The sequence below is a fragment of the Rhinopithecus roxellana genome, chromosome 10 (assembly GCF_007565055.1).
Source record: "Rhinopithecus roxellana isolate Shanxi Qingling chromosome 10, ASM756505v1, whole genome shotgun sequence".
NCBI lineage: Eukaryota > Metazoa > Chordata > Mammalia > Primates > Cercopithecidae > Rhinopithecus > Rhinopithecus roxellana.
The window spans coordinates 38734899-38747926 of record NC_044558.1 but is presented as its reverse complement, the minus strand read 5'-3'; the positions used below and the strand labels follow the sequence as shown (position 1 = coordinate 38747926).

The following is a 13028-nucleotide window of genomic DNA, read 5'->3' as shown; positions in this document are numbered from 1 at the left end:
CATATAAAATGTCTAATATGGGCCAGGCGCCGTGGCTCAAGCCTGTAATCCCAGCACTTTAGGAGGCCGAGACGGGCGGATCACTAGGTCAGGAGATCGAGACCATCCTGGCTAACACGGTGAAACCCTGTCTCTACTAAAAATACAAAAAACTAGCCGGGTGAAGTGGCGGGCGCCTGTAGTCCCAGCTACTCGGGAGGCTGAGGCAGGAGAATGGCATAAACCCGGGAGGCGGAGCTTGCACTGAGCTGAGATCCGGCCACTGCACTCCAGCCTGGGAGACAGAGCGAGACTCCGTCTCAACAACAACAACAAAAAAATGTCTAATATGGTACTGGGCGTGATAAAGCACTTATAAATGATATCATTATTATTTCATGGCAACCAAATACTGCCACAAACCATCTTTTTGAATCTTACAGCTAAGTGGTTCGCTTTTCCTCCCCATACATACTACCCTGCAGATAGAGCCTTGAGGCACCCATCGGTTTGTTTTCTATTGACTGAGGTCATTTTGACTTCAAATCTGAACTGTGTATTCCGGTGTCTTCCGAGCCACAGCCTTACTGACCCCACCATAAATCACTATTCTTTTTGTGCTTCAGTTTTCTTCATATTTGGCTTAGATATGCTTGCCTTTTGTCCATTCTCCCTTTATAAAAATTATTTAAAATGATGATGAGCAAAGAGTGCAAGATATAGGTCATGTTTTGCTTATTTATGAGGTCTGATCACCCTCAATCAATAAATAATCACAAAATTAAAAATGACATGTCTGCGTTAAACATTTTAAGTAGTATGGGAAATTACAGTGTCTGTTTGGCAGTCAGTGAACATTTTATTAGGAAACAACGCTTAATATTGTGAACAGCTGTTTTTGGTTATGCTTCAACATTAGGTCAATTCGGTCAGACTCCGATATCAAATTGTCCTGCTTGATTTCAGGTCAGATTGTATTGTCTGCATGTCTAGATGGTTGACAAAACCTTCATGCAAAGTTTCAGTGCAATTTTTCTTTGTTTATCCTTTTTCCCTCTCAAATGATAGTTTATGTAGTATTTGAGAGTAATCAGCAGGAACAAATACTTTTGTGTTATAAACACCTTCATCTGTTACAGTATGAGTTGAAGTGCTAATTTTTTGAAATTAATTTTTGGAAATTTTCATCTGAGCACAGTGCATCACTCATATTGACTATTGAGACTAATAATCAAGACTTCACTCAAAGTCAGAAGAGATGTTGGTTTGTGAATATCTTGAAAATAAAATGGTGTTATGTAGGAGTCTGCTTGAGTTTCCTAAAAGTAAATCATTGTAGGCTTATTTTGTTTCCTTTTATTGATAAGTTACAATACTGGTAAACCAAGGAAGCATGTTAGATGGGCAACAAACTTATTTTGGTATGATATTCATGCAGTTAGTTTGACAAAATTAGGAGTGGTTGGTAGTAATAGAGAACAATTCCTTCCAAGAAGACTAAAGTATACCCTATAATCTCTAGAAGACAAATGTCAATGGGAAAAAAAATCCAGCCAAACTGATTGTTAGCTTGGTTGTGTGCTATAAATATAGAAGTCAGCCCTTTCTCTTGTCTTGTTCAATATGAATTTAAGCACAGTAAGCACATGCGTCAAATTTGCTTGTGACACATACTTGATAGACTGGAATCACGGCTTAAAACCTAGAGGACAAGTTATTAAAGGAAAAGGAATCAGACTTTTTGTTGAATTCCAATCTTGAAACTCCCACTGTTGCTTTGAATGTCTCCAAACACATTCAATATCTATCCATTAATAACTTTACACCTGCTTTCTCCATTCACACTGAGGTGTTGCCAGGCAAATTCTCCCTTATTTTAAGTATACTCATGTCCTTTCATTCTTTCTCCTACACACATTTCTTTGCACTACTGAAGCCTAGCTTTCTCTTCATGACATTGCCTTTCCAGCTGGCTTCTAACTTGGACAGCATGATGGGTGTGAGTGGTAAGGGAAGGAGAAGAAATAAGGAGTCCTCAGGCCTCTCACCTTCTGTCTACAACATGGAAATTGGTAGGCATGGATAGGTTGGTCTCTTCCAATTGTGAGCCACAGACGCTTCAGCATCCCCTTGGTTGTTTTAGTTTATTTATATTGCCTTTTTCATTTCTTTGTTCATAGGGGCTACAGCCTCTCAGAAGCCATTTCCATTTATCCAGGTGTTTAAAGGACTGGTTTATAGTATTTCTCTCATTTCGCTACTTTCCTCAATGACAACAAATACCTATGTTGAGGACTCATTGATATTCTTAACATAAAACTTCCCTAATTTTGTGGACCCCTACTTCATATCTCAGCTGTTTGTCATCATGGCCATTCATGGTCACATGGCCTTCTTCCTCCTGTAAGATATTATATTGGAGGTCTCCTTATCTGACAATATCTCTCTTTGTATTTTCTACTCAATTTTCCACTTCCTGACTTCTAGCCCCGTAGCTGCTTGATCCAAACCAATTCTGTTGGCTCACCTTATGACTATTGACTTCTTACTTAACACGAATTATGAGGGCAACCACCTCATTAAAACCTAGGTATCCATGTCTCTTAAATTTCTGTCAAATATTGCAAACCAATGCTCAATTTTATATTACTCTGGCTTCAGAATCAATGAGGTATAGGAAGATAATTAACACTTTGAGTGTCGAATATCTGCCAGCCACCATGTTAATCACTTTATACATATCCAATACAATCAGCATAACAGCCCTATAAGGTTTAGATATTATTGCCCTTCTATTACAGAAATGGAGGCTGAGAAATGTGAAGTAATGTGTCCTGCTTAAGCACAAGTAGGAAATAGCAAAGCGAAGATTTAAATTTCATTTTACTTAAAAAAATGCCTTATTTCCATGCAGCATTTATTCATTTATATATTTACTTTAGAGATGGAGTTTTGCTCTGTCACTCAGGCTAGGGTGCAGTGTCATGACTATAGCTCACTGCAGCCTTGAACTCCTTGGCTCAAGCTAGCCTTCTGCTTCAGCCTCCTGAGTAGCTGGGAATACTACAACATACCATTACACTAGTAATTTTTATTTTTGTCTTTTGTAGAGATGGGGTCTCATTATATTTCCCAGGCTGGTCTCAAACTCCTGGACTCAGCAGTCATCCTGCCTTGGCCTCCCAAAGTGCTGATATTATAGGCCTGAGCCATTATGCCCAGCATAATTTATTTTCAAAGTTTATATTTTTGTAATCAATGTCACACATGTACATGGTTTCCACAAGATTTGTTATTATGAGAAACTGTTCCTTCCCTTCTCCCCACCATCCATATCCTCCTACCCTCCTCATCCCCTACCAGTGGCAAGACTTTCAACTGTCAGGTCATGCTTGTGGTATTTGCTTCCATACGTCTCAATGCTGTAGTATGTGTATGTTGCAACTACTTTGATTTTCAGCTCTAGGCATTAACCATTGATTTTTCATCTTGGAAGACGAGGATTTAGTTGTTTACTCTCTCCCCACAGCCCCTATTATTCACATGCACACTTTCTTATCTGTCTGTCTTCCAATATAATTCATATAATATTGGTTAGGTAAATATTTAGTGCTTATGTTATGACTTTGTAAATGTAATCCTCCAACGAGACATGCTCCCCTTCGGCCCTAATTTTCATTTTTCTTGGGGAGTTAATTATTATCAAGGTTTTTTACTTGCTGATTTTATATATAGTTGTCACTAATCTAACCCCACACTCTCCAACAAATATTTAAATTGGGGCTTGTCAAATGTGAGCTTACTTACAGGGTAATCTGATTGCATTATTTTGTCCAGAGCATTCAATATTATCTTAGCTCTCACTGTGTTTTAAGATCTTGCCTTTGCCAGATTCTCCAAGGAATTTTTTTTGTCTTTATTTGACTGGAGACTAAATGCCTGGCTGTCAGCCTTCTGAGGTTTGGGAGTCTCCATGTCATGATATGAGTCTCAATACCTCAATATATTCATTTAATCAGAATGGTACCCCCTATTCTCAACTACGCTTGATGCTCCTAAGCACAGAGGCCTTTTGTTTTACCCTTTCCAGAGAGTAACCTTCCCAAGAGGAGGTGGCATGGCTATTCAGAATAGTCAAGGGGAATATGGAATTTTAACTGCTTTTTAAAAGCAAGATAACAGCTTTATTGAGATATGATGTATATGCCAAAAGTTTCCCTCCCTTAAAGTGTACAATTTTGTGGTTTTTAGTATATTCACAAAGTTGTGTAAATATCACTAATATTTAATTTTATGACATTTTCATACAGAAACCTTGTACCTTTTAGCAGTTATTCCCCACCTCCTCTTTTTTTCCAGCCCCTGGCAGCCACTAATCTACTTTCTGTTTGTGTCTCTCTCTCTTTTTAAAATGATCTCTTTTAACATCTTCTAGACATTTCATATAAACAAAATCTTACAATACATGCATGGTCTTTGTGACTGGCTTCTTTCACTTAGCATAATGTTTTCAAGGTTCACCCATATTGTAACATGTATCAGTACCTCATTTCTTCATATTGTGAAATAATATTTTATTTATGATATATCTTTTTTTTTTCATTACGTGATAGTATTTGAGTTGTTTCTACTTTTGGCTACTATGAATAATACTGCTTTGAACATTCATGTACAGTTTTTGTGTGGATATATGTTTTCATTTTTCTTGGGTGTACACCTAAGAGTGGAATTGCTGAATCATGTAGTAACTCTAGTTTTACCTTTGTAAGGAACCACCAAACGTTTTTCTAAAGTAACTACACCATTTTACACATACCTAGCAGTGAAATTGTTGAGTCATACCGTAACTTTATGTTTTGCATTTTGAGAAACCACCAAACTGTTTCCCAAAGTGACTGTACCATTTTATAATACCACCAGGTGTGAGTGTTTCACATTTCCCGCTTCCTTACCAATATTTGTTATTGTCTGTCTTTTTTATTTTAGCCATCCTTGTGGGTCAGAAGTCATACTGTTTTTCAATTTGCATTTCCCTAACAACTAATGATGTGGAGCACCTTTTCCTGTTTGCATTGGCCATATCTTCTTTGGAGAAATGTCTATTAACGTTTTTTGCCCAGCCTCAGCATAATAGGAAGACCCTGCCTTTACAACAGCAACAAAAAATTAGCTGGGTGTGGTGGCCTGTTCTTGTAGTCCCAGATGCTTGGGAGGCCAAGGCAGGAGGATCGCTTGAGCCCAGGAGGTGGAGGCTGCCAAGAACTATGACTGTGTCACTGCACTCCAGTCTGGGTAACAGAGCAAGCTGTCTCAAATAAACTTTGTTTCCCAATTAAAAATTGGTCTATTTTTTTTTTCATTGCTGAGTTGTAAGAATTTTTTATTCTGGATACTGTCTCCTATGAGATAAATGGTTTACCAATATTTCCTCCCATATTGTGGGTTGTCTTTTCACTTTTCTGAGTGTGTCCTCTGAAGCACAGAAGTTTTTAATTTTGATGAAATCTTATTATTTTCTTTGGGTACTTATGCTTTCGGTATCGTATCTAAGAAACAATGGCTTAATCCAAAGCCAAAAACATTTACTCCTATCCTTTCTTCTAAGAGTTTTAATTTTAGATCTTACATGTGTGTTTATGATTCATTTTGAGTTAATTTTTGTGTGCAATGTGAAATAGAAATCCAGCTTCATTGTTTTGCATGTGGATATCCAAAGTTGTTCCGGGACAGTTTTTTCAAAAGATCATTCTTTCCCCATTGAATTGTCTTGGCACTTTTGTTGAAAATCAGTTCCCTCTACATGAAAGGATTTATTTCTGGATACTCAATTCTATTTCATTTACCTATATATCTGTCCTTAGTACCACACTGTCTTGATTATTGTAACTTTGTTATAAGTTTTGATTTGTCTAACTGCTTCTCACACTTCGAACCACTCTTCCTCAGTTTCATCTACCTTCAATTCCAGAGATATTTGAGCCTTTAGGATATTCTGTTATGTAAATTGCATTGCTTCTCAGTCTTCTTCACTGATAGCTTAAAGTTCAGCTTTCCCATGACTGCAAAACCTTTGATCATTTTTTCTTCTTTCAAGCTGCTAATTTTTTGTTGCTGTTGTTTTCCAATTTATGCATTTCTTGTGTACCTTGAAAACGAATTTTTATGTTGTTTTAATAGGGTTTCTAGGGTGAGAAAAAGTAGTTAAATCTTTAATATTCTAAATACATATTTTAAATAAATTACTTTTAATATCTTTTTTTCCCCTCGCTTTCACATCCAAGCAGGAACACTGTCTAGTGGATTTTATCCCTTCACATCTCTGGTTCTTTCATTACATCTCAGTAACATTAGCTATTATTGTCATTACTTCATTCATCTTATTTAAACTTGCTTCTCCTATTAGCTGATTAGAGCTGACCTTTACAGAATATATAAACCAAATAATATTTTCAGAATTAGATCAATTATTAATTATGTCCATTCAAGACTCCAGAAACAATTAAACTTCAGTCAATATTAGTTCATTCCAACTTGTTTGAAAAACTTTTTTTTTATATAGGCGAGCAGTGCCAGCACCAGATTTTGTTTAGATTTTTAGTGAAACAAGCACATTTGGCCAAGAGTTTTTCATTCTTCAGGAGATTGGTAACATTTTCCTGTGGCCTTGTGAATTTTATGACTTTCTAAGGTTTGAATAGTAAGAATATTGATTAATCTATGCATGTCAAGTTGCTGGATTTGATCTAGTTGACACTGATGTTTGACAGTATATGTAGTCATTAAAAGTTTAAATGTCTTAGTACTCTTAACCTCTGCCTCCTCCTCACCACATAACACACAGATCTCATATATTTAAGTAGCAGTTTTTACATGAAAGGGTTATGTCAATGATTAAATTTCCATGATTTTCAGCGGAGAGAAAAAATTCAGTAACCACAAGAGTGTTAAAATGAATGGCTGATATATGGGAATCTAGTTTCCTTTTATTTCTCATTTAGTAAGGAAGATTCCAAGGTTAATATCTGAGCTATACGTAAACTCCCTGTGGCTAAATCAAACCCTTACATTTCCTTTACAATACATTTTCCTCCATATAACTCTACATAGAGGCATCACAGGATTAAGAAGAAGTCCTTCTATGAAAGCCATTACACATATGTACACTCGCATGTTCGCATGCACAAAATTACAATATGTCAGGTCAGAAAAAGCTTATTAACATAAAATGGAGTTGATCAATGAGTAAAAAATAGGCTGATAGAAGGAATAAGATCTAGTATTCTGGGGCACAATAATTTATTTTCTTGTGTATGTTAAAATAACTGGAAGAGTGGAATTGGAATGTTTCTATCACAAAGAAATGATAAATGAGGCAATGGATATTTTGATTACCTTATTTGATCATTACATATTGCACACTTGTGTCAAAATATCACATGTTCCTTATAAGTATGCACAACTATTCGTTATCCATAAAAATTAAAAATTTAAAAATCCATAAAATGGTTTAAGGATTCAGCAGTGCTGATCCTTCGTAAATTATTTTTCTAATTTTGGAAAGAAACACAAAATCTTTGAATTCACAGTTGCTTAAAGACTGAGGTTAACTTGCCAGCGGCAGGCTTGAGAGATGAGAGAGCTAACGTCAGGGGATAGATGGTTTCTTGTACAAATAACACCCCCTTATGTATTGTTCTCCACCATCCCCGCCCAAAAAGCTACTCGACCTATGAAACGAATCACACCATGAGCACAGATAACCCCAGGCTTCAGGTCTGTAATCTGACTGTGGCCATCGGCAACCAGAAATGAGTTTCTTTCTAATCAGCCTTCCATCAGTCTCCAGTCATTCATATAAAGGAGCCCGGAGATGGGAGGATTCTCATTGCTCTTCAGCACCAGGGTTCTGGACAGCGCCCCAAGCAGGCAGCTGATCGCACGCCCCCTCCTCTCAATCTCCGCCAGCGCTGCTACTGCCCCTCTAGTCCCCCCTGCTGCAGAGAAAGAATATTACACTGGGATCCATGCAGCCAGCAATGATGATGTTTTCCAGTAAATACTGGGCAAGGAGAGGGTTTTCCCTGGATTCAGCAGTGCCCGAAGAGCATCAGCTACTCGGCAACTTAACAGTGAGTACTACGTACCTGGCACTACGGAGAAGTACTTTCTAGGGTAGTGACCATCTTCTCCTCATCATATGAATCCCTCTTGTAGTGTAAGTAAGCACGCACACCTCAACTTTCTCCTTCTTTATAAACTCTCTAACCTGCTTTCCTCCTATCTGCCTTCAGTCTTCCTCTTCTCTCCATAAGTAAAGCGAGTGTGCCAATTACTGCGTGCTAAACTTTTTTTCCGCAAAGTTTATAAGTACAGAGTTAAGAAGTTCCTGAACATTAAGAATGAGAGATTGTATGAATCAATGTCTTAAATCTACAACCAAAAAAAAAAGAGTGAAGAATTTTGAAAAGCCATTTATTATTAGGAGGAGGAGTAAGGAAAACAAATTAAATAAATTTCCACGGTTTTCAGAAGATCATTGTGTCTCCTACACCCCCTTCAGTTTACAAAGCCTGGTCTTTAAACAGAACTATTATTTTCTGTTCTTAGTTATGGGTGCAGGTTATTGGAATAAAAGAAAGATTGGATTCCTTTCAAAAGTTTTTCTGTGTTCCACATTGCTCAATCTTTTCAGTTTACTTGATGGAATAATACAAGCAATACATCACTTGCTATAGTATTTAAGGGAGTTTTATGTTTATAATACCTACAGAATAAAAAAAGCAGTATTTGCAGGATTTTAGATCCTGCTTTGAGGTAATAGTCGTGGGATTTAATAAAAACCATGAAATAAAAATGTGTCCAGGTCCTAGTCATTAAAAATATTAAATGGTATTTTATTACTCTACTACCAGAGTTTATCAACCAAATCCAATTCAGTCTGTATCATAGAATGATCTGTTTTAATATCGTAGTTCCAAATATGTGCCAGAGGGCTGCATTGTACTGACATATTATTACTGATAAAAATGTTGAAAAGTAAACGTGGCAACTTCTGTAGAATTATTTAAATCAATTTGCAAAAATAAGGCTAAAATGTAAATAGATTTTCTAACATTTAAATATAATGAATATTTGGATGAGATATTACAATGAAGAATTTTGAAGTCATAATTAACTGCTAGAAGGAAAACAAAGAAAGCTCAGGGTAATGCTAATGTATGACCCTTTTATATAAAAAATGCTACTTATATATGCGAGATCTGTGTGTTATGTGGTGAGGAGGAGGCAGATGTTGAGAACACTGAGACATTTGAGCTTTTAATGACTAAACATACTGTCAAATGTCAATGTCTGCATAAACTTCTTCCCTCCCTCAAGTCATGCATAATAAAATCTCCATCTCTATTATATATAATCTAGTGAGTAAGGCAATACTGATGTGTGAAAATAAAGCCAGCAGAGAAATCAGAAGAAGACAATGGCAGATAACTATTCACTGGGTCCCAACGCAAACCTACATTTCTCAGCTTCATGAGGATGTAGCAGATCGGTATGATTGTATTAAATCACCATTTGCCAGGAGTTACTTCTATGTCTGCCCAATGCTGTATTTGCATATAAAGAATATAAAACAGACCATCCTAATTTTGCATTGTCTGTCAAATGAAAGTTCCCAGCTTGTTGTTTTGGTTTTGTTTCCTCCTATTCTATTCCTAAATAAAGTTTCCAGATTTTTATTCTGCATTTCTGGCAATGTGACCTGAGTTACTGTAATCTGTCATTTTTTTCTTTAGCCAGCAGGACTAATAGACATTACTTCCTCAGGCAATATAAAATCTTAAGTGACTAATGAAGTGTTAATCTTTTTCAGTTTCTCAGATTTTACTGTTTGCTCCTAATAATTAGCTTGCCAGTTTTCTTCTTTACTTTCTTCTTTTTTCATTTTATTTGTGGCTGAATTTTAATAGTCACTTTTCAAGCATTGTCTTCTGACACAGATGGCCTTAGAGTTATACACTTGTCTGTGCTAAACTTTTGCAGGCAGATTCACATTGACACTGTGGATCTAACTGAAGAAAGCAATATTACTCATTAATTTCTGGGCATGCGCTGACATATTTCAGAATGAAATAAATATTTTGTTTTTAAAATTTAATTAAAACTAAAATTATTGTCAAAAATATGTTTGATCTTATTTTTATTATGGTTAGTAATTAATATAGTTTCCATATGATTCAACGAGGCTAAGAGATCAAACTTTGTGCTGTAAAATAATTCTAGAAAGGCAGGAATTGTTCATATATGATACTTCAGGCTTTATGACAGTCAGGTTTTTGTTGCTATTAAAGCAAAGCAAATCTGATCCCCTTTTAATTTCAACCACTAGATCATGTCTTAGACCACTGGAAAATAGTCTCTCAGCGTAAATTAGACCAATATTTATGATTGAAAGTGATGAGTGACATGGCAACTTCACCTTAAGTTTGTATGATTGGTGGAGCTTCCAGCTTATGAATGAAATGTGTGGGAAAAATCTAATTACACAGGATTCTGGAACCCTAACTAACATTTCGTTTTATTATGCTTCGACATTCCTGAAGCTAAATAAAGCTAACTCTGGCAAAAATGACGACAAAGGCAACAAGGGAAGCAGCAAAAGTGAAACTGCTACCGAAAGTGGCAAGACAGCAGTTGTTTTCTCCTTGAAAAATGAAGTCGGTGGATTGGTAAAAGCACTGAGGCTCTTTCAGGTGAATGTAAAATATCATTACATCATTTTAAAAGTGACTGTGTGCCTGGTTACAAACCTGTTATCTGCTCTGAAACGTTTCTGAATCAATTTCTGCATAATGTGGTGAAAGTTTCGAAGGAACCAAACTGCAAGAGACTTTAAAAGGGAGGTTTGTCTGTCAAGCAATGAAATAAGCAGAATTGTATAAGCTGTGGCTTATTAACGCAGTTAGCTTGTTAGGAACTCTGAAGACTATTGCCAGGTTAGGAGGTCAGTACTTCAAAAATGTGAGCTTTCCACCTGAAAATGAAAACACAAGAGGAGCCAAACAGGGTATCTTAAGTAGCAAGAGCCTGCAGCTTAATTTGATTTGTTCACATTTGAACTTACACATGTCCTAGGAGCACGTTTATTACGAAAAAAGTGAGATACATGAGTATAGGCACTCGGTATTCCCCTAAGCCTCATTGTTTATGTGTTTTAATGTATCTTTTTGTGAAGATGAGTCACTCTCCTTATATTATACATTGTGGGGCTAGCTCTTCCCTTATCTTATAGAAATGTTGTAGCATCTTCTCAGGCCCAAATCTGTAGTTTGAACCCTCAAGAAAGATCCTGGTTAGGGGTGAGGCTGGAAGAGCCCAGAAAAGTTGTTGTGTTCTTGCCAGCATGTACCTAATGGTTTCTCTACCCTTCAGCAAGCACCCTCCCTTACAAAATGCATTTTGTTTGGGGGCAGTGGCTGTTGATGAGAGCTGTAAGATAAGGAGCCTGGCTCTGCATGATGCCTTGGGCTGCTAGTGCACTGGAAAGATAGCTGGAATTGCAGTCAGGGGATTCAGACCTGTGTTCTCCTGGTTTGGCTAAACACTAGCTGCTTCCTAGGTTCAATTTCTTTATTTGTAAAATTGCAATAATAATTCCTACCTAACAGGATTGCTGGGACGACATAATATGAGTGAAAGTGCTTTGTAAAGTGTATAACTATGAGGCATTATTATGATGCCTCTATGATGATCATAGCAGGGGAATTAGCAGCCTGATTTGGCAAATCATTTCTTGTTCTCTTTTGACCTTGAAGAAAGATCAGGCACCATAAACAGTGGTAATGGAAATCTGAGGAAATATTTTACAGATAATTATGTCATCCAAGGCTGTGTCCATACAGTGCCAAAGGCAGGCCAATTCAATTAGATAGCTGGGTGCAGTGGATAAATTCCTGGAGAAGGAGTTAGCAGCCCTGAGTTTTCACTCTGCCATCAGCTAGTCACTGGACCTTAGCTAAACCATTTAACCCATCTGGACCTCAGTTCCCCTAAAAATATCTACTCTGCTTCAACCAAAGGTCATTAAAAGCCCAAAGTGACACAATGTATGTGAAGTCTCTTGGACCTTGAACTTAATGTTATTATCAGCCAGTTGAGAAAATATGACATTATTGTAAAGGTTAATAAAAACAGAAATAGAACGTTTAGTTTCGTAGTCACAAGACTAGTTTCTTTATATAGGAGAGGGTGCTGTTTGATTTGATACTATTCTGGCACTGGAAACTACCTATCCTGCTCTTATGCTGAAAATTCTGAGATCATCTAGGATCGTATCAGGAATTGTGCGGGTAATCACAGTGTATCATCTGGAGTGAGAAAATGTCTGCTTATTTGGAGGTGGGTTGTGATGGAGAGAACAGAGTCTTCAATTAACCTAGAGGAAATGAAGAACACATCACTGGGGGAAATTCTAACCTGATTTTTAAATATTAAATCACTGCCCTTATCTCTGAGATCCATCATAGATTGATAGTTGCAGCAACACATCCTTGGTTGAAGCTAGTTTGAAGATTGCCAAAAGAGAACAATTATTAAGTGATCCCATTTAGGGGTTATTATCATTATTTTTTACCTTTTCTTCACCCTCCTCACAATTGCCTAAGTTGTTTGTTTTCCTTTTGCCTTCAGAGATCCTCTCTTGACTACTTATCTTGCTCCTATTTCTTTTTCTACCACATGGATTACAGTTTGGCTAGTGTTTCCCAAGCCTCAGTCATTTTCATGCCACCTCCCAAATTTCTGCTTGCCATTTGTACTATTTACTTATAAAAAGATTATAAACGGTTATTTCTAAAAGGCTATTTTAAAACTCTGTTTATTTTAAAAGAAAACTTTATATTAGGGGTTTCAGTTTTAGTTATGTTTTTCAGAAACATATAAATATGGATTATTACATGATAATGCAATAAATACGTTTTTCCCCAAATAATCACGTGCCACCTATGGGATGTGTACCAGTCTCTGGGAAACGATGATGTTCATTTTATAGG

At 36.7% G+C, this 13028-nt stretch overlaps 1 protein-coding gene across 1 annotated transcript in view; it reads left to right on the top strand.

Moving 5' to 3' along the window:
• The first annotated feature begins 7925 nt into the window (after positions 1-7925).
• TPH2 (tryptophan hydroxylase 2) overlaps positions 7926-13028 on the top strand; it is a 94473-nt gene continuing 89370 nt past the window's right edge. Inside the window, exons 1-2 of the mRNA XM_010370738.1 lie at positions 7926-8108; positions 10581-10730. Of these exons, the coding sequence (XP_010369040.1) occupies positions 8004-8108; positions 10581-10730 (255 nt within the window). The 5' untranslated portion in view covers positions 7926-8003. The remainder of the gene's footprint in view (positions 8109-10580; positions 10731-13028) is intronic.